Source organism: Odontesthes bonariensis, chromosome 18 (assembly GCF_027942865.1).
Source record: "Odontesthes bonariensis isolate fOdoBon6 chromosome 18, fOdoBon6.hap1, whole genome shotgun sequence".
Lineage (NCBI taxonomy): Eukaryota > Metazoa > Chordata > Actinopteri > Atheriniformes > Atherinopsidae > Odontesthes > Odontesthes bonariensis.
In genome coordinates, this window is record NC_134523.1 from 14,166,795 (window position 1) to 14,193,186 (window position 26,392).

Genomic DNA, 26,392 nt, shown 5'->3' on the forward strand with positions numbered 1-26,392 from the left:
TGTTCAGGTGGGCAGATGGTCTGTGTCATGATGCATCAATGTTTTTTATCATAAGCCCCAAATTCTGATTTAGCGCACATTGTATGCGCCCTGTATGCTTTGTGTCAACAATGTGTGGATGGCAATCTTTCACAGTAGTGCCCCCAAGCCAAGCTGTATTCAGTCTTCACTCCTTTAGGATACAGATCTAAAATGGGGCACAGATTGATGTTATTCTGTTTCCATCTCACATTCATACAGACAGCAGGAACCACATTGGAAACAAATAAACAAATAAAATAGTTATCTTATGATGTCTTTTTAACACCATCAACCTCAATACTGGTTCTTTGAAAGCAACTGCTGCCCACACACACCGCGCCACTTGCTTTGGTTAAGGAGCGGGGAGGGGAGAAGACCACACACATTAAATAAAAAATAACAAGTTATCCCTTTAAGCGACGATGATGAATTCAGTGTCAAGCTAAGCCAACATCTCTGGTGTACAAACAGCTGTAATATATGCATTTCGATAATTAGCTGGTGGTGTTTTTGAAGCATTGATGCTTCCAAACATTTCTGTAATTGTCTCCAACAACAGGATAGAGAAGGCTTTGTCTCCCACATGCCGCACACTGCATATGGTACCAATTGAACAGTTTGCAGAAAGGAAAAAAGGGAGCTGCATTAGCACTTGTTCTAGTGAGGCAGTTGCCATGGAGATGAGTGTAGGTGGTGTACAGTGCTGTACTCTATGCTGTACTCCTTCCCTTGTCCTCTCCCCTCTTCTGTTGCCCACCCTCTTCTGTTCTGCTATCTGCAACATACGCGCAACTTACATTCCTTCGTATTTACTCGACTGTTGCTGCTCAGGTTGCCAGTAAAACGGATTCGCATTGAGCAGCTTTCAGTTGGAAACCACACTCAAATCAAATGCAGGAAAAGAGAGTTGAACTAGGCTGAGATCTCTTAGTTTGTCGAATTTAAAAGGTTGACACGACCATCATATTGTTAGTTTTTGTCTTTACGTTTGACTCATTTTTTTTCCAGGTTTGATACCACAGATTCCTCTGGTTTTTCTTTATTCCATTTTTTATTTCATGGTGACTGCCCAAGTTCTTCTGTATGTTATGCTTTGTCAGTCTCTTCTTCTTACACACTGGCTATTCTTTTATCAGTTTCCATGGAGATTTGAGTGTGTGTGCATGTGAGAATTGAGAATGAAAGAGTGAGGAAGTGTCATTTCCAGTTTATGTTTTTGGTGTAATTTTGAACACTGCATAGGCTGTCCAGTCTCCTGAGATAGACTTTGACATTCAGCGACATAAAGTAACATTTGCCTCCCGATGCAGATTTGCCAAATCTTCCTCAGTGTCTTGTACTTTTTGCCGTGTTCTGTGCAGAAGATCAAGATGATCACAGTAAAAACTGAATGAATCCTTATTTAAATGAAAAACAAATGTAACTGTAGTGACTCTGGTGCAACTGAAAATACGCAGACATGTCTTATGGTTTCCAGTGAACATGGGCTTCCTCTGAAGCCGAGATCTAGCGCCTTTTTGTTGGTTTATTTTCAACAGCTCGAAACCTTGAAATGATTCATTCAGAGCATATAACCATTTATAAAAGCTTGTCGTTATTACTTTGCATCCATAATTACCACTGGCGCTGTGTTTGTGATGTAGTGGGAGGGGGGGACGGGACAAATGGGGTCACAAATTGTTTTATAGGGATTTATGTAACACCATCTTTACATATACCCACAAAATGATCTATGACACATTCAGGATTTAACAATTACCGATACATACTTATGTAACATATTTACATATCAGTTGTCACAACCCAAACAGAACAATTTCTGTTGCCTCCACACATCTGGACCTATATGGACAGTTTTCTGTCCAAGAATAAAAACCATTAGACTTTTAATAGACACATGAGTCACCCTAAGGTTTCATCTGTTTATTTGGCTTTTTATAACAGAAAAAACCCACCATAGAGCTCTTAAAAGGCATGTTTTCATTTTTTCCAACAGTACTCGCATGCCTTGAAGTAAAAGATGAAACAGCCTGTAAACATCAGGAATATCTTTGGGGTTTAGAGACTTTTTCAAGGTAAATCAAGAGTTATTTTTTTCAATCTAATTTGTCTTCTAAACGAGAAATCTGCTCTTCTGTGTTAATATTACTTCCGCTGTGTTTCAGCGAGAAACTAACACTAGAAAGTATCCACTTCACCTAGCCTACTCAGACTGTTGCATCCTCATGCATCCTTAAAGGAGCATGCCAACTTATTGAGACGGTTGAATAATTTTTTTTATGTGACTCTCTTCTAAGTCTGCCCTGCAAACTATGAAGGCAGAAGATTTCTAAAGCCGCATTTGAACTGAGCTGTGCAAGTTTAACCATGCTCCAGCTTCCAGCTTTTTACAAGCTGGGAGAGTAAATACATGTACATGCAATTATGTTGTCCTGGAATGTGAGCTCTGTATTTCTAATGCTTTACTTTAGCATATTTGCAGCCAAAAGAAAACTAATGCAAATGCAAATGCAAATGCAAAAAAACTCTGACTAAACACTATGACTGGGTTTGTTGGTAACGTCTCTATCAGACTAAAGAGTCTCTGGGTATAACTGGTGCATCCAGTGCACTTATAGCGGATCGGACCTCAAAAACCTTTTTTTTGTGCAGAGAGTCGCAAATCAAAGAAGATTACTATTCTCTTGATAACAAATGAATGGCATATAGCTCAATTGACTGAGTAACCAAATGAGCTTGAGGGCCCCAAAAGGTACATAGATATGTAGATTGCTAAAGCGAGATTGTGCATTTCTTATGTGAGGCATATTTTTGTGAAATGACATAAAATGCAAATGTCATAAAACAGAGGACGTCCAAATGCTGTTTTCCCTGATTTACTTATTTTTGTTTGTTTTCAGACTCAGAGAATGGAAACCCAGTTTCCAGTTGGCATGACCGAAGCACATCCACATGTAAGGTTTTTGGAACAATCTCTCTGAATGGGTGAGGAACACCCACTATTGCTGTGCAGGGACCTCCACCGACCCTATTAGCCCGAGCTGTTTGAAGCCAAGGCATACTAGAAAAATCAGAATAGATTAAAAAATATATATATATTTTTTAATACATGCCGTAAGTTTAAGTTTAATGCATAAACAGGCAGGTGAGACTTTTCTAAATTCTGAACTTATCCTTTAACTTGTTGCTGATTTGAATGGACTTTGTTCCATGTGAAGCAGCCCTGCAGGAGAACATATTTCTAATCGATGTCAAAGTTAGATCTACCTATAAAGACTGAAACATGAAGCACTTTACGCCTGCAAATTCATATTTACACACTCACAATTTGAAATAAACGAACCACAAACCAGTTTGTACACTGGGTCTGGGGATTCTGAGCATCGGGATTTTGTTAGAAATCAGAAGTGCTAGTTGACACGGAAAGACATGTTCCAGTTCATCCATTTTGTTGACGGTCTACTTTTGAACCACTGGAGGCACTGATATGTTAGTATGATAAAAGCCTACATGAAAAATTAAACATCAATTTGGATTGACTCCCAAATTATAGCATTCAGAGGTAAACTGAGGTGCGGCTTACTTTACCTGAAGATAAAATTGTGTGAACCATTTGCCCACTCGAGCTAACTTAAATCAACTTTGTTGCCTCATTTCCATGTAATTATGGGACGCAGTGGGCGGCCTGCGTCGTGTAGTGTCCTTTTCGAGTGTTACTAACTTCATGGGATGGTTCGGAGCTGGGCGGATTCAACTGCCTTTGGAGGCGCTGGTTTCTGTTCATTCCTATCTTTTGCTCTATCTCCGCCCCCCCCCATCCAGGGAGAGACTTCTCCGTTTACAGAGCACCTTTTCCCGTGCACTGCCATTAAATCAAAATCAGGTGTGAGAGACTGCAACAACGCAAGAGCGGCCGCGTTAATTTGGCACAGGATTCACCAGGATTCGTTTCGAATTTTTGGATCATGGGGACGTCGTTATGCCACGCTGGGTGAACTGCAGATGCTTTCCAAGATTAAATAACCCGATCTAGAGGCAGGGATCACGACAAAAAACGTGCACGAATCTCAATTTGTTCTTATGCTGTATAAGTCTTTGAGATTTCGCTTGTATATATTCCAGGATCTTTATTTTGATGCTATTTGGGGGGTTTTGTGCGCGCAGTGTGCAGTAAGGTTGTTTGCTGCGCGGATTTGGCACAGCCCACGGGTATCGTTTCAGTAATGATATTTTTTAAAATATAATTAATCGGGATGATTAACGTCTTGTAGTTGTTAACATTCAAGATCTTAAATCTTAAATGCAAACATAGGTGAGAGATAATGAACTAATCTGCTCGCTGGATCGTTTGACCAAACAGCAGTTCAAATGATTCCCAAATTCTAACGTAAGGTAGGGGCTGTTGAAATCACATGCGCCCAGAACAAACAATTAAGATGACAAAAACCGTCCCCACAGGAGATTCTCTGTATTACCGATCAAGCTGCGTTGGGATCGCGTTACAGTTCGAGGATTGCAATAGAGTTGGAGAAAAGGGAGTAAAGGAGGAAGAGAGGGAGGAGAAGCAGAGGAGAGCTTCTGAGCCGCACCACCGAGCCGATGCTGACGGGCAAGCTGTGGCTCCAGTGATGGACTGAGCTGAAGGTGAAGGGAGCCCTGTGACGGTCAGTTTCACGTTTCCCTCTGAAGCCTTGAATAACGCGCGTTTGGACACTTTGCTGCACAGGTGAGAAACAAGAGCAGCTGCCCACTCAACGAATTGGCCTAATGAATAAAACACTACAAGCTATCACAGAGGGACAGCGCTGGCCTTGTATTTGGAAACTCAGGTCTGCACAAACTGATTCCCCCTGTGTCCCAAGGAGCAACTAAACCTGGAACCTCACCCCCTTTCCCAAGTGCCCTGGAAACCCACTGGATCCAGTCTGCACCCACAGATGTAACTGATCTGTTCAGATTTCTTCACCTGGAAGTCCTGTGTTTTTGGGTAAGTAGTGCCTAAGAGTGTGGGTGTAGAGAAGGTGGCATACAGCAAAGCTGAGGAGAGTGTTAAAGATACTTGTCCAGCTCACAGCCTGTTTGTGCAAAGTGTAGGCAGGAGGGACTACGCCAGGTGTTCACCACAGCTGCACACAGAGGGCAAGTTTCCAGATGCTTCTGGTTCTTGCTGAACGCGCTTTTGCATCTCAGGCTGTGTAACCTCTGACACAGTGAGAGGTTCAACCTAAGTGGGACATTGGCAAAAAAAATAAGTTCGTCTGTAGTCTTTCAAGTGTGTTCTTCGTAATTGTTAAAGAAAAAAATGTATCAGTTTATTATGGAGGCCTTCACCTTCGGCTGTGTTTGATAAGATTTTTCACAGTTGAAGTTCTCTTGCTGATTGGCACAAACAGTAGAGTGTTGGGTTTATGAACGCCTCCCAGGAGTCAGTGTTAATTTGGCAGAGTAATTCTGGAAATCCACTGTGGCATTAAAGTGACAATAAGTGATTTAATTTACAGAAATGGTAGAGACGGCAGTTCTTCCTTTTGTTTAGATAGATCCAAGTGACGTTGGCTGTGTTCGAAACCGCCTACTTCTCATACTATTCCTACTAGTCATACTTTTTTAAGTTCCCGGATGTACACTAGATGCATACTAGATTCGCCGAAATGTTGAGTATTCATCATGAGGTTACTTGTCACACTCAAACTACCCAAGATGCAACGTAACGTGACGTCGCCCATCGCCATTTGAACGGTCAAATTCCGTCAACGGGACGAGAGCAGTCAAAACGGCATAACCGGAAGTGCGTTGCTCACTGCGGCTAGCTTTAGTAGCGCCGAATTCGTGGGAACAAACTTGTAAATAGCCGGTATTTTGTCATATTTTCAACACCTTGGGGGTCTAAATGACTACTTTCTCACCTGAAAATGTTTCAAATGTTGCTAAAGTTATATATTTACAGAGTTTATAGCTTAAGCGAAATCAGCTTTTCAGGCCGGCTGATTTCGGCTCGGGCAGGAGTGAAGTGCACTGTGTGTAAACGCTCTGCATACTGTCTGATCGATGAGTATGCCGTTTTCAAGTATGTAGTAGGCGGTTTCGAACACAGCCGTTGTTTCCTGTTTCTGGTGCGTTACACACTCATAAGTCCCCTTAAACTAGAAACATTTGCAGAGTCCCTCGAGCATTTTTCATCCCCATTAACTTACACACGACAACACAATGCAAAGTACCTCTGCTATTTCTACTTTTTGTATTTCAAAGTTATTTGTGACATCTCTGCTAGTGAAAAAACAAAATAACAACACCATATATAACCAAATGGAATCCAAGGAGTACATCAATCCAGACAAACACCATTTTCTTTTTAGATGCTTGTAAATTCAGTTAACAGAATATGCATCAGAGAGGCCATCTAGTCAGAATGTGATCTTATCCACAGGCCTTTTATCAGGCATCTGTTGGTCTGATGAGGAACAACAAAGCCAATGTAAACCGCAAGGTGAACCATGACTAATTTCTGCTTTGGTCTGGACCAGGGAACTAAACTCCAAGTTAACACGCAGTTAAACTGGTGAAAATCTTGACTAGATTATCACACAGATTATATAGATTGTTTGTTATAGTTGTGAAACCTTAATTCTGTTAGTGAAGATGCAAAAAAAGAACAATTTCATTACTTTTTTCTTTTTGGCAATAGAACCCTTTAAAACCAGGTCCAGATCAAAACTCACATTTCAAATTTTACTTTTCACCTGTATAGTAAAGATTGTGCAAAATGAGCCTTTTCTGCCTTTCCACTTAATTGCTAAATTGGAAGCCAGCTTCGGTGTTGTGTCGTAGTACTTTGTGGTGACAAAAACAGTTCAGTGTTGGTACAAACCAGATACAGGAAATGACATCAACCTGTTCCAACAGACTTGGGTTCTGTTCAATCACAAGTAAGATCTGCTGTCCATACCTTATCTGTAGAAATTAAATATTGCAGCATTTTCTCTTTTGTTGTTTTGTTTTACACTTAAAGACCATCATAGATATCCAACTATATTAATCAGATATCATGTGAACCTGTAGTTGAAAGAACAATATACACTTCATGTACGGCTATCTTCAATACAGTCACTGGAAAGACTTAGTTGGGAGGCAGTTTGCCATGTAGTAGGTGAGACTTTGTCACCATTTGACCACGGCTGCAGTTAGCTAATTATCTGTCTCTGGGTGCTGCACAAAAACACCTGGACAGACTACAGGGGTGCTCTTCCGGTTGGATTATTCATCAAAGAGCTGATTGTGAAATTCACTTACAGCAATACAAAAGTTTAAATAAAATTTTTCAGGGTTATTTTAGTTGTCAGGGAATCATTTGTCTTGCAGCAAGCTCGGTTCAGTTTACAAAAATAGAATTGTTCTTCTCAAAAATGTGGTTTGGCTAAATTGGGATTTGCCAATAGCATGTGTCACTGTATGGATGTTCTGCAACAATACTTGTATGATTTGATTTATTCATTGCTTTAACAGTCTTCCTCCATCTCAGCTGGCAACAGATGTAGTTAATGTTTGGACGCTGTGGATGACCAACATCCTCACGGTCCATTACGCAGCACAGTTATTGCACACAGTGTGCTCTCCCATCTTAACCGAAAAACAATGCAGTGGAGAGAAAAGTGCTTCAGCTAATGAAATGTCTGAGGCTGGAACAAGATAAGTCCAGCTTACTCTGACTCATCCCCCACCCCACTGGATTTCCTCATCCTGCTCCATGTGAAATAGCTATCAGTCTAAGATATAACTGTCTCATGCTTCTCTTCATGGAATTATTATGTTAGCTTAGCTAAAATAAAAAGGCATGAATCACAGACATCCATTAGTTATTCTCAGTTCCTTGTAAAACTTGAGAATCTGGACTTTTTGCCACTCTGTCACAGTTGTCAGCCGGGTGCCAGCAAAGAGCTGATTCTACAGCACCAAGTTTCTGTCATTATTCTGCTGGTCTTCAGCCATCGTCAGGCCAGCGCACTGATTGGGCTTCTTGCAGGGTATTTCTGCCAAGGACAAACAGGCTTTGTCAGTCTGGTCGAATGTTCTCAGAAAAAAAAAAAAAAAAAAGTCAGAACCCTTGTCAATGAGCTTCTCTCCTGGAGTTTCCTCAAATAGTTTTCTTTTGCCTCAGGTCACGAATTTCTCTCCTGTCCTCATTTATTGTTGACCAACAGAAAACTGCATGATAATTTTATCTTTCGTGGTCCTTTTCCATCCCGAGCCTCTCCTCTCACTAAACACAGTCTGCCACTGTACCACATCATAATAATGATAATCCGTTCTCACTTTCAGAATCCCTTCTCATATCCATCTTCTCTAACATGGGTTCATTGGGGTTTGTGTGATGTAAATTTTGCCATCAGGGTGTAAACTAGAGTCTGTGCAGACACCTGCTCCACTACATTACAGGAGCAGCAACTGCGCATGAGCTGCAAAACAAAAAATGGACACTGAATTTAATGAAGGGGTCTTACAAGTGTTGAGACACACAAATGACCATGTATGCAAAAGTCATGCAAATGCTCTTTCCTCCATGGAAGAAGGAAGAATGTGTACAATGAGAATGTGTAGCCTATCTGTCTTTTTCTCCCTAGTTTTAGGATATTTTATGGCTTTTATAGTGGGGTAGAATCAGGAAATGGGGCATTTGACATAAAACCGACTATTTTTGTAGCTTGCTCAATAAGATGTTGATATTTTTTTCTGATTTTTGTTTCTCTCTTGGATAGATAATTGAAGCCACTTGTCACAGTCGTGTGTCAGGATAGCTGCTAAGGTATTGTTAAAAGACCTTGCTACTTAAAGAAGGGAACAAGTGTTTAGGAGTCACTGATTTTCTGGCACAAGATGATAAATGGCTCATGCGCAGCTTTAGGTTTCACAGGGCTGCCTCCGAGCTCGCTGGTACCCCGTGGAAGGAAGACGTCAGATCTGCTCGTTATGAAGAGCACATTCTCCAATTAGAAAAGAGAGCACCTTATAATGAAACCATGTGTTTGTGATGTCTGCAGCCTTCCATGACAGTATAATCCTGATTTTAATCTGTTCACATGGCCAATTCGTGGTTTGGACGTAGAATGGAAACAGTTTGTGTGCTCGTGCAAGAGGTTCCATTCAAACTACAGTGGGTTCTCTCTGCTCCTGTGGTTGTTGTTTATTGACCTGTTCATATTCAGTAGCAGGCAGACATGCTGCAATCTGTAGGCAACGCAAACAAGTCGTCCCTCCTTTTACGGTGTCCACAATGAAGATTGCTTACCAGTATGTTGGCATCTAAGCAAAGTATGCCATGTTACCCTAGATCATTTGACAAGGGAGCAAGGAACAAACTGCCGGCTGCATCCTCTGATTATGAAAATTATGTCACACAAGCTCTAGCAGAACTGTGTTTACCCATGCGCATCAATGTATAACACCCCTGTAAAACAGCAGAGTGACAGTAGAAATATCCACAGAAAAGTAAACTTAGACATTTCACTGCTTATCTACATGTTAACATTGGATTTGAACTATTTAGCATGTCACAACACATATGTTGGAAATAACCAGACATCATGAATGGTCTCTACTGATTGCTGGTATTTTTTTTCACACGTATTCTTCACATATTGTCCATCCGTTTTGAATTGCAGTAAAACTTGTGCTATTTTATGACTTTTTGTGTATCAACTCAAGTCCTAAGTACAAAACAAGAAATAGAAAAAGTGATGATTTGATTTCCCTCTGCTTAACTGTTTTTGTGATGGATTTTTTTTTTTTTTTTTAATCGTCGCTGTAAAGAACTGAGACACGTTCATCTACTGGCAGTGGAAAATGTCTTAGCTTGTGTAACAACAGCTTGTGTAACAGCTAATCTGGAGTCCAGTTATTGTCCGGTAAGCCAGTTTAGCGTGTAGCTTGCACTATGCAAACACTCCTGGATGTAGGAGAAAAGAGCGTCCTTTTTTTTTTTTTCCATGGCATTGGGGGGAAAAAACTAGTCTGACCAAAACCTGACTTTTAAAATCCCCTTAACATGTTTTTCTGGCAGAGATCTTACAAAACCAAGCTTCTCCAAAACGGACTAACACACACAGATAATGCAGTTCTAGCTCAATTTTCTTCGGCATGTGTACGCCATATTGAAACAGCCGCATTCAAAATACAGCTGCTCTCATTTACACATTTTTCGATTTCCTTTGTCATATGTTTACATGCATCAGATATTGCAGTTGAAAATCAGCCCATTTGGCGCAGTTTGCAGTTGCTTTAAGCATTTCCAGACTGTTGCTCTGCTTTGATATAATCCTGATTTTATAACTGTGGCGTCATTTGACAAAATCCCCATGTAAGTAATGTAAAGACAACATTTCTGCAATGAATTCAGCTGTGCTTGCATGAAGGTTGATCTCCCACAGAGAAAGTTTGAGCCTGCAGAATGTCTTGATTGTTTTTCTCACACAGTCCGAAGCAAATACAGCATCGGACATACCTCAGTCAATAACTCGATTCCGCTCCCATGCATGTATACTGGGACAAGTGTGGTGGTCCAGTTAAATGACCAAGTCAACCGTAGATTGATTCAGCTGTGCATGAATCGGGAGACAAGAGGCAAAGACGTCATCTTTAAGAGTTTATCAGTATGTAAGGTGAACCATTTTTAATGAAATTTTAACAGATGAAAATTGTTATTCAAAGCAACATTTTTTGTTTGGCATCTTCAAACATGACTCGAGGGGATTTAAATGCTGATCTATCTGTAGGAATGCTTATTAATTAATCATAGTAGCAGCTTGTGGTTGAGCTGCTTTGTGACATTTAGCTTGGAACTGTGTAAAGGGCAACATTGATGAGCTGCATGTGGAAGTGCACAAAAACAGTCATGTTCCATGACGCGGACAAATGTGGATGTGGTTGCATCTCCAATCATACTTCCCATATATTTTCATTACATTCAAATAGCTGAACATTTAAAAAAAAAATAAATCCATGGCAGTTTTACATCCACAGAGACACTAACCATTTACATGAGGAAAAAAGAAAGCAGCACAGTATGAAATGTGTTAAACTTGCATCCATATTGGAACCATTTCCCACCCTGGTTTGTACATTTTCCACACACGTTTTTTTTTTTTTTTTTTTTTTTTTTTGTCATTGTTGTGATTGTTGGTGCATTGGTGTCAAAAACTAAAAAAAGAACTCTTACTTATGTCTGTGCCATATAGCTGCATGGACACATCTTCAAAGACGTGGCTGCCGCATCAGAGTCAGTTTGGGTTGGTTGGTCAAGTGGAGGTCTGCTGTGGTGGACCTGGAGTTTTAACCCCAAGTGAGTCAGTTTAGCCAAGAACCAGTCTGCTTTACTGTCATTTCTCGGCCTCGTCTACAGTCTGTCGTGGTCCAGTAAGGTTTTTCTGTTATATATGTTTCTTTGTCTCCTTTAGGCTGCTGTTTTGTCTGTTTTCAATGGTCAGTGAAAGGTTTAACATGCACCCTCGTCTCAGCTCTGCCATGGTTTTCCAGTCCTTATTAGCAATGTGAAGCTTTACAAAAATACCTCTGCGTATTTAGGATTTTTTTTTTTTGTACCACTCAATCCTCCTCTGGAGCCTCGCTCTCCCTCTGAAACCAGCTTTGTCACACTCCTAGAGTTTTATTTTGACATCCTCTGATTTTGATGGCGCCATTTGCCTTTTGCACAAGCTTTGATGCACTTCCAGTGTTCCTCCTCTCTTGCTTCCGCAGATGAAAGCAGCCATTTCTGCTCCCTCCAGAAACAAGATGAGATTCAATTCACAGTTAGCACAGTGTGTAAAGCTTTTGTTTCATTTCAAACATTAAGACCTAAACTGCTGCTAAAAGTGTGAGGAAGAAGCAAACAAGAGGCAGTTTGTGCTGTAGGGCAGCTCTGAGTTGAAAATGACCTTAATTGAACTGTGCTGTGAGATGTCAACGTGGTCGATGTCAGGAGCTTCAGATCGCTTCTTGATCTCTAGAATTTCAATCCCAGCTCTTTAATTTGGCTCTGCACACTGACAAGCACAGCAATAATGCCTCTAAATACATGAGTAGAGATGAAGGTACTTTGATGGAGAGCAGTGCACAAGCTGGAAACATGTTCCTATGGTAACTAGGCCACACTCCCCTTGGCTAGTTCTCACACACAAGCAGAGGGACGGGCAGGAGAAGGACAGGAATCCTGGAAAACACATGTGATGAAGAGCAACTTCAGGTTGTTTATTTGTGTTGCTTTTTGTTTCACCCAGAGGACATTTATACATGGGCTCAGCCTTTAGAAATATTGGCTATATTGCAGAATGCCCGGAGACACTTTCTGTTTTATTTCACCTCCTGTTTCTTCAAGAATATCTGTCAGGTTTTAGGCTGATCGCAGGTTCTTTCCCGTGGCTCCCTCACACCCACAGTGCCCCCTCTTCCTCAACCCCTCCGCCCACCTCTTCTTTCAAGTCCTGCAGCTCTGCCTCTTCTGTGCATTTTACATTTGCCTCATTACGGTGCTGTTTCTAAACATAGCACTGGAGTGGCTCTGAATGCAGTTCAAGGTGTCGTTTTTTGCTGAAAATAAATCTATCATTCCACCTTAAAAAAAAAAAAAAAAATGGTTGTAACAGCATCATTACCTTGATACCATCATCTGTTCAGTGAATGTGGTAAGGTAATAAAGATAATTGAACATCTTTATGCTTTGTCCTCTGTTAAAACACTTTTAAAGGGGAAGTTAGTTTTTTTTAACCCGGACCTTATTTCTGGTATAAAATATGTTCATCTACTCACAGATAACAACTTGGTGAAAGTCGGCGTCCTTCGGAAGATATTTAAATTACTCGAGATCCGCATATATCCATATAACGGGAGAGAACAGGGCATTGACAATACAGCCTCTAGATGAAGCACTATCTGTCTTTATTTCACCAATACTTTAAGACGAATGAATGAATGAATGAATGAACATGTACTATTGCACTGTTAGCTCATAGCTGCCGTGTTGTTATCCGGGGCTATCGGGGGCTTATAGGGGGGCTTTTCTACACATGTGTCTAGTAGGATGACGTCATCGACTTACGCCGCTGCAGCACAGCTCCATCGTCCATCGTACTCAAAGTTGTCGTCCACTTCGTCAAAATCTGATAAATATCCTGCCATGTTGCACAAAACTAGCAGTAGCAAACTCCGTGTGAAGATGGCCGACTGTCACAGAGCACTGAGTGAATGAGCTGTGCTGCAGCGGCGCGCATCGATGACGTCATTCCGCTAGACACGTGTGTAGAAAGCCCCGGATAACAACAACACAGCAGCTATGAACTAACAGTGCAATAGTACACGCGGTATCATTCATTCATTCGTCTTAAAGTATTGGTGAAATAAAGACAGATAATGCCTTATTTAGAGGCTGTGTTGTCTCTTCCCTGTTCTCTCCCGTTATATGGATATACGCAGATCTCGAGTAATCTAAATATCTTTTCCGAAGGACGCCAACTTTCACCAAACTGTTATCGGTGACTAGATGAACATATTTTATGCCAGAAATAAGGTCCAGGTTTTAAAAAAACGAACTTCTCCTTTAAGAACTGTTACGCGTTTCTAATGTTTTTTTTATTTTAAATTTAAAAGCACCAGGCATGGCATGATGATCTTCCATCTGGTTCACCGAATCGTAGCAGTGCATCACTGTGCAATTGGCATCTCCGATGTCATTCTATGTTAGTAACTCACAGCTCATACTTAAACAGTTTAAAACCTCCTGGGGTGACGCTGCCGGGCTGTGAAAGAACCATAAAGTCGATACAGAGAGGTTTTGCTCCTGTCAGTCATGCTGATGTTTGGACAGCACGCCGTTAATGAATGGCTTGAACTTTCTGCACACTTCTGCAGTTTCTGCAGAGTGGTTTTTCAACTTTGGTGGAGCTGGTTAAATTGAGTTTTTTTTGGCCATTCTTAACAAGCACTTGTAGTCTTAAGCATTAGCTTGACAAGTCACTTCACTCAAATGGCAAACAACATCATACTCACCTGCCTCTTGTGATACCTACGGAGGCCGAGAGCGGCCTCACTTGTGGTGATTTTATTTCGATGCTGTTATCTTGCAGTCACGACTGGATTGTTCTGTTGCCCTGAGATGACAAAGCTTATTATAAAAAGTGCGTTCACCTTGTTTTTTCAAGAAAGTGTTGCCTTGTTTTTATTTATTATTAGAAAATAAGCTTTGGTTCGTCGAGATCAAACAGGGATTAGGATGAGCTCGAGATGAGGTTCCTATGTTTACACCTAATTGAATTTTTCGCTATAATGACAGTTTTGGAGGAACTTTAATATTAAATCAAGGCATGCATGTGTAATTCTGTTTGCTGCAGCGAGTTAAGTAAATGTCTCCTCTAAAGCATGGCACCTGTGGCACAAATACAATTTTAACCAGTTCCCCTCTGGTGAGCCCACAATTTGCACTGATGGGAAAACCAACTTTCCAAGGCCTAATTAACAGAAGATAGCAACTCGTTATCTCGACAAAGCAAGCCTTGTTGTCTCAGAAAATTAAATGGTTAACTGCGGTTCTCAAGATAATGATTTATAATGACATTCAAGCATAGGCTCTCTTAACTTTTATGCATGTTTTTTTTTTTTTTTTTTGTGCCAATTTATTCCGATATGCCTATAACCACTCTGCAGCAGCCCAGCTTCTAAAAGTCGGAGACCATATGACCACTTTCTCTGTGCTTGAGCACATGTATTTGGGATAAATTGGTATTTAGTCAGTTCTGTTTGGAAAAATGCAAATTCACTGTTTGTGGTTCGTTGTCATCATAAACCGTGTTTACTATTTGGAATATGGCAATTACGGAGGCTTCCATATGACACGAATGCGACATCGGCCCCGGCAGACCTGTCTGAGTCAATGGATGCTCCAGACCAGTCATAACGAGATCCTGTGTGTGTCATCTGTTTCTGGAAAGTGTCCTTCCAGACTGGTCTGCAACACCAACATTATGTACAGTCACAATAAGTTCCCACTCATACAGTTTTAATCAGTAAATTCAATCCTCATCCCCTGTGTCAGAAAGAAAATTATTAATGATAATGATAAAAATGAATATTTTTATGTTTGGTATCCTAACACAAATGTAGGTCTCACACATGAGACAAACTGAATGACAGCGATGAGCTATCAAAGCACCCCCTTAGGCATAATTCTTAATTTTGCTGTTTGTTATATTCATTCATTTTTATGGCAGACGTACAGTAACTTGACCACACCTGTATAAATACTACTTTGCTTGCAACAAACAGTGTATTTTCTGCATTCTGTTTATTGTCAGCTTAACCACGCTGAAACTTGTATAGATTGTTCCACTAGTATTGTCTGAGGGAATTTGGGCTGTAATTAAATTTTTTATGTCCTTCAGAGGACACAAACTCTGAAATAGCATTCTGAGCAAATGATACTGTGAAAGACAGTAATATGTGTGAGCACATCATCTGCAAGCCAACAATCAGGCCCTGCTTTGGCAATAGATACTGACTGAGTGTCTCATCACAGGGTATCTTGAAACAAAGTGTAAGCATTCAGCAAACAATTTGTTTGTCTACCTTTGTTCTTTTGATTTGTTTGTCCCTTGAGTGTAGTGTCTTTTAACATGCATAAGATTAGGTATATGCTCCCTTCGGGGTGAACTGTAAATAGCAGCTAAATGGCATCACCCCGATCATGTTTTATGAACAAATACCTGCATGATTAATGAGCCGCACTGCACATTAGATTTACTTCTAATTAGCAGAGTAAGTTGTGTACACATGCCAAATTTAATTTACACTGTAAATAAAGGGAAAAGTGCCTAATTGGAGTGCTCATTAGGAAATATTAAAATAGTTAACATTGTGGCATTGCATTATCACTGCGAGTGGGATAGAATGCTGGCGTTGGCATTTAGCTCAAAGCATCAGTCTTGCTCATCATGACCTAAGATAGTGTCTTGAGTGGCTTTTTCAGGTTTCCTTCACCTGTGACTTCATCTCACACAGATCATTGGTAGATGCAAGGTCATGTCAGCTGTTATTATTGGCATGTATGACAAATGACCAGCCAGCACTATTTAAGCCTCCAAGCTGGTACACCAGTTTGTTTCTGGATGCCAGGGGTGCCCTGAATGTGATTTGTTTTATGCAAATTACTTTGAATTGGGGCATTAAACTACCCCACTTCAAAGAATTTAAACGTATCGTTACAATATATTTTTATCTTTCAACTATCTCCGTAATTTCTTTGTATCAGTAAATCTTGAATAGATTGGCTTTCTAAACATGTAAGAGGTGTTCAAGTTCCTCTATTGTGTGTGGGCATTTCTGTATCTACCAATGATTTATGGCATTCCTGTTTGATCTAAATAAGTAATCTAACAAAGGCCCAATCCCAGTTGCACCCCTTGGCCCCTCTATTGTGCGGAGGTTAAGTGCCCCTTTTACTTTAGTGATCAATTCGTGGTGGAAATTTAGCTATTAAATGCCCCCCCAAAGTCCCAGTTGTGGGCTAGATGACCTCTGCTACTGGCTCCCTTAAAGGGCCCCACCCCTCTTCAAAACAGAGGGGTGGGTAGGTTATTAGCTGAGTGTCACCCTGTATATTCTCCCACAAAAAGAGGTATTGCGTGAGGATTTAAGACAACAGTGCAAGGTTAATATTGTCTTGAAAGGTTTCTTGAATTGGTTGTTATAAAGCAGACAATAGATTTTTGTAAAGAGTAATGTGTTAATATTTTCTCCCTTTCATGTTACCCCTTCCTTATTGAAGTTCCATTCAGGATTTCTTGGTGTTTTTTCTGGCTCCTATAAAGTCTCTTTTTATACCCAGTCTGTGCAATAAGGCCATTGTTGATGGAGAGACTGATCCCGCCGATTAACTGTATGTATAATTGTAGGTTTGGTAATTATTGTTTGATGATTGTGTGCCTGGGTTTCATTGAGAGTTGTGTGTTGGCATTTGTTTGTAATATCTGCAGCAAGATTAGTTTGTAACAATAAAACTGTTATACTTTGGGTTTTTCAGGGCTGCCTAAGTCCTGATCACCCAAATGTAGAGATTGCACTATCCCTGTACTTAATCTATTGTCTTTTTTCTTTGAAATGAACAAAAAGTCTTGCAGAAACATTTTTATTATATCAAAGAGTATTAACAAAGTTTCCAAATTCGTATTAATAGATATCCTAAAGGTTGAGTATGTTTCTCTAACACCCACTCAAAGTCTTCCTCTTTCTATCTTTCTCTCGCTGTATCACAGTTTGCTTGAGGCTGCTGCCACCCACACTCTCCGTCTTGACAGCAATTTACATTCAGAAGGGCCCAACTGAAAACATCCATGTGTTATAACAAGTCACGTTTACTTGGATTGCCACATCTTGCAAGTTACTGTTTTAGGCGCAGCTAGATATATGCTGAATAGTCCTCTGCGGGTCATTTAGTCGATTTGCAGTGTTGTGATTTGCCCCACATGTGCCACAAAAGAAACATTTCCTCCAGCTGAGGAAGATTGCCCCTCATGGCCAGCCCATAGGCCTGATCACTTCCCTCTGCACGTCTGGCAGAGGCACAGTGTTGTGCTCCATGTTGCTCAGTGTTTTTATCTCATCTTTACTGTGCAGCTGTGTGCCAATATCTTCTACAGTTCAAGTAGAAGCCCTTAGAGTTGTTTCCATGGATACCAAACAATTAGCTGGGTATCAAAATAGAACCTGGAGAGTAGCCTACTTACAGGCTCTGGAAGCGGCGAAATCATAGCATGACAGAGTGTCTTGATTCTCTGTTGCAAAACAAAAATGGCTTCTCTCGGTTATTTCTGAAAAAATGAAAATAACAAAAAGAAGTAATTGGAAGAAAAAAACACGCCAACAGCTCATTCACAGGCTAAATAAGGCTGAAACCTTTGGATGAATCGGTGAACTTTTAAGTATGCAGAAGGTTGTTGGTTGAAAATCCTGCTTCGCAGCTGCATAAATATGAAATGTAATGTGAATTTTACTGTACAATCTGGCCTTGAAAAATCATCATAAGAGTCAGGTTTTTACCTATTGACATGGTCCATTCCCCATGCTTTGCTGTGTTATTCCAAAGCCTGAACTGTGTGTAGAAATAAGACTAGAAATGAGTAACTAAATAAGCTGGAAATGAATATGCTGGAAACCTGAGGAAAACCTACATTTTTAGAAGTATGAGGAGGAAATAGATTTATGATATGCTCCAAAAGTAGAAATAAAGATTAAGAAGTAATATGGGAACATAATCTGTACCCTTTAAGCCCCTTATAATACTGTGCACTGGCCTCTTCTGCTTTGGTGATTCAGAATAGGTATTGGCTGCAATTCCCTGAAGAAAGTTGCTCATACTTTTATAGATCCATCAGCATGTTGCAGAGTTTGCACTAGCCTAAAGTCAGACTGAAGCCAGAGGTTCCAACGTGACTCACTGAAGTGTAGGTCTTCCTTCCGATATAAGTCCATCAAGTTTGTGCGTCATTTTCCACTGGCCTTGGATACACAAAGTTTTCTGACAGCAGTACCTGACAAAAAGCTATTTACGCAGACAACACACAGGCGTCTTTCTCACTGTTGCCTTCTTTCCTGTGACTTCTTTTCTTTTTTCTTTTGGAACAGATTATAGCTGTGTTGTTGTTGTTGATGGTCTTCGGCTTAAGCTTTACTGTGCTGGTACCTTGCTTGTGAGTTGTGTGTGTTTCGTCATGTTCTCTGACGCCGTTTCCTTTTTCTAGCAGCAGCTGCCAGGTAATGACACAAGCTCTGAGTAAGATATTGAATAACAAGAAAATGAAATAAAGTTGCTTTTTAGTTCATATAGACTTGACTAGAATGAACAAATTCAGTTGAACTGCTATGACCTCATAAAGAGGTGCAACATATTTTGCTTGTAAGTGATGAAATATGACTTAAAAATGTATCTACTCAAGATATTGAATTATTATTAATAAGCATAATGATGGTTTGTTAAGCTGTAACAGCTTTTATGTGGTAACATATTATGACACTGACATTTTATCACCTCGATGTTCTGTATATAAAGACATTTTGTTTCCATCTGCTATCACCTTGTCAAATTTCTCACCAGTTGTTTCAGATATTTCTTTGAATGTGTTAATCAGGTTTTTTTCTGACAATTTGTGTCATCACCAAACCCTTAACTCACCCAAATGTAACAATTTGATTCTGTTTCAACAGATTTGTTGTATAAAATATTTGATCATTAGATGTCTTTATTTCCGTATTGGCTGCCGGAATTGAGTAAATTTCAGATCATTATTTTCACTTTTGTTTCTTGCTGCTTATGTTCTGCACTGTTTCCTTGTAGACCAATCTCGCAGGGCAAGTTTTGCCTCTGTAAGACAGTCAAGCATGGAGACCCCACCCAACACGACTCCGCAGCCCTTCAGGCAGCCGGTGAGTACGGTAAAACCAAAGAAAAACACATAGATTGGATTTCTTGGACGTTGTTAATTCACAGTGTCAGCTGGGATCTCTCTGGAACTGTGCTGCTCTTAAAACGTTGCCCTTCTCTGTCGTGTCAACTATTCAGAGTTTTCTCAATCGAAGATTAAAAGGTTCCATCAAGAGGGCAAAAAGTCAGCCCAAACTGGACCGGACCAGCAGCTTCAGACAAATGATTTTGCCCCGGTTTCGTAGTGCTGACCAAGAGAGGTAAGTAACCTTGATGAGGCATTCTCATAGTCCAGGTCATCATCTTGCCTTTACCTTTTTGTCTAAATGATTTTCAATGGGCAGTGCTTCCAATATGTTTAAGGTGATCATACATCATCAGGCTAACCAATTTATTTTTTCCTCAGAATGATTTCAGTCAGTGGGGTTACATGGCACTGAAAGGATTGGATTATTGGCCAAATTACAATAAGACTGAGTTATTAAGTTCATGTAGACACCTTAATCGGACAAGAAATTGGATCGGATCGGGTTACTCGTGATTGGATTAAGACCCCGAGATAACTCGGTTGAAAGTCAAAATAAACTTGCTTGCAGACGGGTGAAGCACGTGGTGAATTGGACTTTGCGTTCTGCGCATACGCAAGATTTTTTCCCGGGGTTGTGAACCGGAAGTCGGAAGAGACGATATTACTGTTGTGGTCGCCGCTGTCGGAAAGAAAGAAACAACGTGATGGAGAATGCGCCGTTGTGCATTTCGTTTGTGCAACAAGCAGCTCATCACAAATGAAATGTAGAGGGACGTAGCTTCATCTTGCTCTTCGTTCGCCATTTTCTCGAATGCCGGAGTTTGTTGTTGTTGTTGGTGGTGAAGCGGTCAACTGGAAGTGGCTTTATTAGCAATAGTTGAAATGGATACAGCGCCACCTATCGTATCGGAGTATGACATGCTTTGTGCCTATGATTCGATTCCTTCACCGCCATATATCCAAGGATAATTACCCTTGCTCAAATAAGGAGCATAACCCAACTATATCTATAATCGAATTAATCTCACCATGTAGACCCACTGAGTATTCATCGTATGGGTATTGTATGAAAAAGCTGAGCATGGCCATGACTGCAACTTAATAAGGAAATGCTAATTGTCTGTGATCCTCACACATACCACCATCTCAGTAGCTGTTATATTGTGTTGTGCTTACATAGAGACACATTGAAACACAAAATTATTACCCCATGAAGTAAGATATGGATGGAAGTTGGGATACCACGATGATACCTGTAAAAACCCTCTGAGAATTTACAAACCGCCAGAGCAAACGGAGGCTAAACACCTTTCAAATGGTTGTTTTTAAAAAAATTTTTTTTTATCGATTGATATTTTTAAACTGACATTGCAAAGCCTCAAGGGGGAGACAGAGATGGATATAACATTCAGTAAACATCCAAGCTTGAGTCGGACCAGTAACTGTGTTCTTTCAGTGGTTTGGTTCTAAATCACTTGGTCGACTCTGCAGTATCTGGCCCACTGTGATCACAAAGATGGTGGATACACTCCGTTAGCCTGGTTGTGCATATTGATGGGGAACAGCTTTGAACTTTGGACCCTATTCAATCATTAATAATCAAATCTGTACTTTGGTTGGATAGCTGACATCCTGCTCTGTGTCATTTTTAGTGGATTCACTGGGAATAATTTAGACCACAATTGCCTCTGCATGAAAATGTCTCATTTTAGTAAACTCAGGCGGTTTGCTGTGAATCCCTAAGTCAGAATGTTAGCAGCCTTGCCATAGATTTAGATCTGCAACTGGCATTGCTGTATCACTTAAAGGGATATTTAAAGGGGAGATAAAGTTGGGTTGTGTGAAGTTTGATTCAGGAGAGTATGGGACCTCAGAGCAAATCCAGTTGTAGCCTGTATCAGAGAAATAATTTCTTTAAAATGGTTTGATTGGTCGATGTGTTTCTTCATCCACATTGAAGTCAACATTAGTTTTTAAATCCCACTTGTGCAACACATTCATCTATATTCAGGTAACATGCGGAACAACAGATGATCTACACACTGGATTATATCTTCATAATAAGTTCAGACTGAAAAGGGATCATGTAAACCACTGGCTGGAATGACAAATAGCAAGTTATATGAAGATTTTTATTTGTTAAAATCATTTTGACATCATTCTTTGTACAACATACGATACGACCCAATGCACCACTGAATAAAACGCATTATTTCTTGTTTCTAAATCAACCAGTTCCTATCGCCCCATCCAACTTTTCATAACTACATTTCACCTGATGCTTAAATGGCAGCATTAAGATTTATATTTTCCTCGTCGAATTGTTACATTACAAAACTAAAGTCGACTCTTTGCACCCAAGAGCCACTTCGGTCTTTATGTGGCTGAAGCAGGATGTGGATATATCTTTGGCTGCCAGCAGAGCTCTGATGAGCTCTCACAAAGCCCTTTGCTCTTACTGTGTCTCCTTATCAACCACTCTGACAAAGGCAAAGCCCTGCTGGATGAAGGACATTGCCTTTTAGTGGGGGCTTCACTGATGATTTCAGACTGCTTTCAGGCAGCGACAGAAGATATTAATTTGAATGGTATCAATAGAAGTGTTAAAGCAATTTATCCAGGCGTTGCAATACTGCCGTCAGAGCGGTGATGTATTACAAATGAATGCAAAATAAATGTATGCTGTAAAAGCTTACTGAATCGAGAGGATGTATTGTCAGTAAATTGGAAAAGTTGGTTTGTTCAATGCATTTTATAACTGCACCTAATTATATGTACTTTTATCTAAATTATGATTTGAAAAAAGGCTTCTTAAACTTCAGATTTGATTGAGTTATTCAGCAGTGTGTGACTGAGCGAACTGTTAAACCCTAATTCGTGCAAATTACAAAAGTTATTCCACAGGTTTTGGTGATTTGGATTGATGGGGAAATCACTTTTAAATACTACAACAATGAATTGCTGAGCATATAAAAGTTAAAAGAGCTTTTTTTTTTTTTTTTTTATCTGAAGAAATTAAGCATGCTTCTCTCTGCACATGAGCAGGATGCTGATGGAGGCAACTTTCCCTTTACTCTTTGATTTGGAGGGATTTTAGACCCTTGGATGCTGGATACCACTTCTCACTAAAATTTATCCAAATGAGTTTCATAACAAAATATTTCAATCTTTAAATGCGGGCCCTCATCGGAGATGCTCTAATGACTGGGTCACTTAAAGCTGCCAGTTGTTTTTACTGAGCTTGGAAAATGTAGTTGTTTTCACAGCCTTCTGAAGATGGAGATGTTTGTGCACTTACATCAAATTAGATATTAACATACACTCTTAACGAGCCAAATATGGTACGTCACAAATCTGATTCCGTACGGTGAATCAGAAATCTGAAACAAACCTAATACTTCCTGTGCAAAGGAAGCTTGTTGTTATAGGGTACTGTGGAAATTCTGAAAACAAATTGCACTGTCGCTAATGCCAGTGTCAAGCTGACAAAAGTGTAAAAATATAAAAGATTTTGATAATACTTCTCAGTTTGATACATCTTCATGTTGCTGACCTTGGTGCACAGCAGATTTTTCTTCTGCATGTTGGTCCAACTAAAGCTGTTTCACACTGAGACTGAAGCCTTTTCCCTTTTCTAGATGTGTTCAGAGAGGCTTCACGTGAGAATGCAATCCAAAACTTTTTCAAAGAACCCAACCAGCTGCTTTGTAAGAAGTCCAGAAAATGAGCAAGTTCCACCATGTGTGAAAACAGCAGGTAGTCCGCAGCAGCATGCTGATAAGAGTTCCTTCGTCATCTTCTTTTCTGCTGACTTGCACATTGCTGTCCACTTGCCTTGTCAATATTTTGGACACATTCTAATGTGATATTGATATGAACACAAACAAGTCATCGGGGAACTTCCTTTGCCACTGTTGGGGGCAAACAAAACACAGCTATTTCCTCTCAGTACTTCTTGCATTCATGTATTGCATCCTCTTCTTTCCACCCTGGTGGAGTTTTGTGGGGTTTCCAGCTGTGAGAACACATCTCCAGCAATCATTGTCTCACTCTAAAGTTTGTGCGCGATCCCCAACTGTGGAGAAAGACCCAACCCAATTGTCCACACATTTTCATGAAACCCTCAGATGTTCATGTGTTCAGTGAGCCTCAAACATAATGTAGGGACAAAGCTCTATAGTGTTTCCTCTGAAAACAAAATGAGGATGGCAGACATACATCTTGATGCATTCTGATTGACCGCAGCCAGCGCTTCCAGCCTCCTTTTACTTTTAAGAAAGGAAAACCTCTTCAGACAAAATATCAGTTATAGAAGAATATTTTTATACTTTAAAATGATTTATCCTTTAAGATTTATACTGTAATTTTTCATCAGATTTGTTTCTTGGTGATACTAGATTTTTATACTTGGCTACATCAATGTCTTTGTGATAAAAATCCAGCTTCTATTCTTTTCACATTTCAGTCAACCCTGGGCAGTCGAGACGGCTTCATTTATGAAGCTCATTTAAAACGACAGACACTGACAAAACAGCTTTACATTAAAAAAAAAAAAAAAAGATTTGAAAGACAAAACTGAAAACAAGAAAAAAGAACTTTCACGTGGAATCAAAAGGCCAAGATGATGTTTTAAGATGAGACTTAAAAACAGGTGGTGTTGGAGCCAGCCTAGAGGCAGATGCAGTTGGTTCCATTATTCAGGGGCTGTGACTGCAAATGTCTATTCTGCTGTCAGCCTTGACTTACAGGTGACTAAAAGCAAAGAATTCAAAGACCCGAGTTATCCGGTACACACGTTAGGTTGTAAGAGGTTGAAAAGATATAAGGGAGCGAGTCCATTAAGTGCTTTATAAGTCAACGATGACACCTTAAAATCAATCCTAAAACATACAAAATGTGGAGCCAGGTTGGAAGCCAGCATATTGTTAAGTGCTGAATGCCATTTTCATTAAAAAAAAAAAAACAACCAAAAAAGATGGAAAACTCAAAGAAGCTAAATTCTCATGTACAATCCAGGTGAGCTGTGTTAGCATTGTAGTTTAGTTTATCAAGTCTGTGTGATTTTAAAAAAAAAACAAAAAAAAAACATTTTTATTCTCCTTTAGTCAGTCTTGTCGGGATGCTCTAGCTTGACCGCTTTTTCTTGTTGTGTGTTCAGAAGTGAGGTCACATCCCAGTGGAATCTCGCTTGCATTGTGATCAAAATTTTATGCAGTCCTCACACAATCTAGTCACGACGCACATATGGGAAACGCAAAGATGAGGTGTGGGAGAGAGTAAAAACGTAGTGCTGACGGCACACTTTCCCCGTCGCCAGAGGAAATGCATTATAGACATTTTTAGGGTGGGCGGGTAAGGATGTCCAAAGAGGAAAGTGTCTTTTAGAAAAGGATGTGATGAAAGCTTTTGTTCTAAAATGCGGGAGCCCACTTTAAATATTAGAACATGGCATGTATTAACCCAATAGGTTCTGTGGGTGCAGCACTGATGGAGCTGCTGGGGGAGGCTAAATAATGTCGGGGTTTAAGTGACTGCCTCAATCAGCACACTCTCACCACAGCCGCTCACCGCTGCCTGAGACGGCTGACTTCACAGCCTGCTTTGAGTTCTGCCCACACAAGCTTAATTCACTCACAGTGGTGTTAAGTTGACTTTGCTATAAACCCACAGCATTCAGCTTCACACTTTACCTTTCCAACGCAGCTGCTCTACCTCTACTGCCAAGCCGGTTTGTTTACCAGAGCATTTCTCAACTGCTGCATTCTGCAAATTAATTAAATATCAAGTGTACTATCAGCTTTTGGCCACTTTTAGTCCTCTTGTCCTTCTTACATAGCGAAACCTAAAATTGTCCATTTTAATTTCTTCTCCAAAGGTCGATGATTTTAACGCAAGTTTAACTTTTTGGCTATTTAATTTTCTTATCGCTTTTGAAGGAACCTTTGAAGCTGTCTAGTATCAATTCATAATTTTATAGTGTGACCAGCTTAACTGTATTTTCAATTGCTACAGAACTACAATTTTGCCCCACATATCTTATATATATGTCTGCCAGCAAAGCGTATCACTAGTTTGCATTTTACCAGCAAACAAGGGATGTCCTCTAGGCATCCATAAGACATTTACAACATCAGCTATTGGTTCCTAGTGAAACATTCCCTGCAGGAAGTTAGCAGGACTTGTGTGTGTGTATTCATATGTAAAAAAAATATGTATTTTTCAGTAGGAACAAAGCCAAAATACTAATGACAAAATTATTTTCAACATCAGATACCAAAACATAAAGGCATATATGTTTGGGTGTCATTAAGATAGTATGTATTGCTTAATGAGTTGCACATTTGACTACAATGTGGGGGAGCAGAGTTTGATCGGTTGCATATGCATCCCCAGATAATTGGCTGCCCATGGCTTACAAATAATGTCTCTGTCACAAAAAAGGAACCCTATACAGCAACACATGGTGGATGTTTTTAGGGGACCTTTAGTGGACGCACCAGAGACATGTTTTTGTTTGTTGGTAAGTTTCAGTTTGACTCAGAAAGAAAATTTACAGCTGAACCTGAAGGTGAGGAACTCCCTGATTGGCTGAGAAGCTTACACACGCATTGTGTTTCAGCAGCAATGTTTTTCTTGATGTATTTTTCAGTTTACAGACCTTGCTTTGCCTCGGTTCACCTTTCTGCCTTCAATTCCACTTTTCTGTTCCCTTGATAGAAATGTTCTCTTGAAAAGGTTATTTCTTGATCACTCCACACACCCCCATTAGTCCCATCCTCTCACTCAAACACGAACACTTCCCTTTATATTTAGTATTTTTATAGGCTGAAAGAGCTGAGCTGCTCTTAGTTGACATGTTTGCCCCACTGTTGGTAATACCAACATTA

At 40.1% G+C, this 26,392-nt stretch overlaps 2 protein-coding genes across 5 annotated transcripts in view; one reads left to right on the forward strand and one right to left on the reverse strand.

Moving 5' to 3' along the window:
• Positions 1 to 26,392, reverse strand: part of LOC142367565 (putative 2-ketogluconate reductase) — a 379,644-nt gene that overhangs the window by 167,044 nt on the left and 186,208 nt on the right. The gene's annotated exons all lie outside the window — the stretch shown is intronic.
• LOC142367396 (ras/Rap GTPase-activating protein SynGAP-like) overlaps positions 3,811 to 26,392 on the forward strand; it is a 56,784-nt gene continuing 34,202 nt past the window's right edge. For 2 of the 4 annotated variants that reach the window (XM_075449354.1, XM_075449356.1), the window contains exons 1-4: positions 3,811 to 5,008; positions 11,250 to 11,353; positions 19,391 to 19,479; positions 19,616 to 19,737. In XM_075449354.1, the coding sequence (XP_075305469.1) occupies positions 11,254 to 11,353; positions 19,391 to 19,479; positions 19,616 to 19,737 (311 nt within the window). In that variant the 5' untranslated portion in view covers positions 3,811 to 5,008; positions 11,250 to 11,253. The remainder of the gene's footprint in view (positions 5,009 to 11,249; positions 11,354 to 19,390; positions 19,480 to 19,615; positions 19,738 to 26,392) is intronic. The other 2 variants (XM_075449355.1, XM_075449357.1) reach the window with 2 other exon arrangements.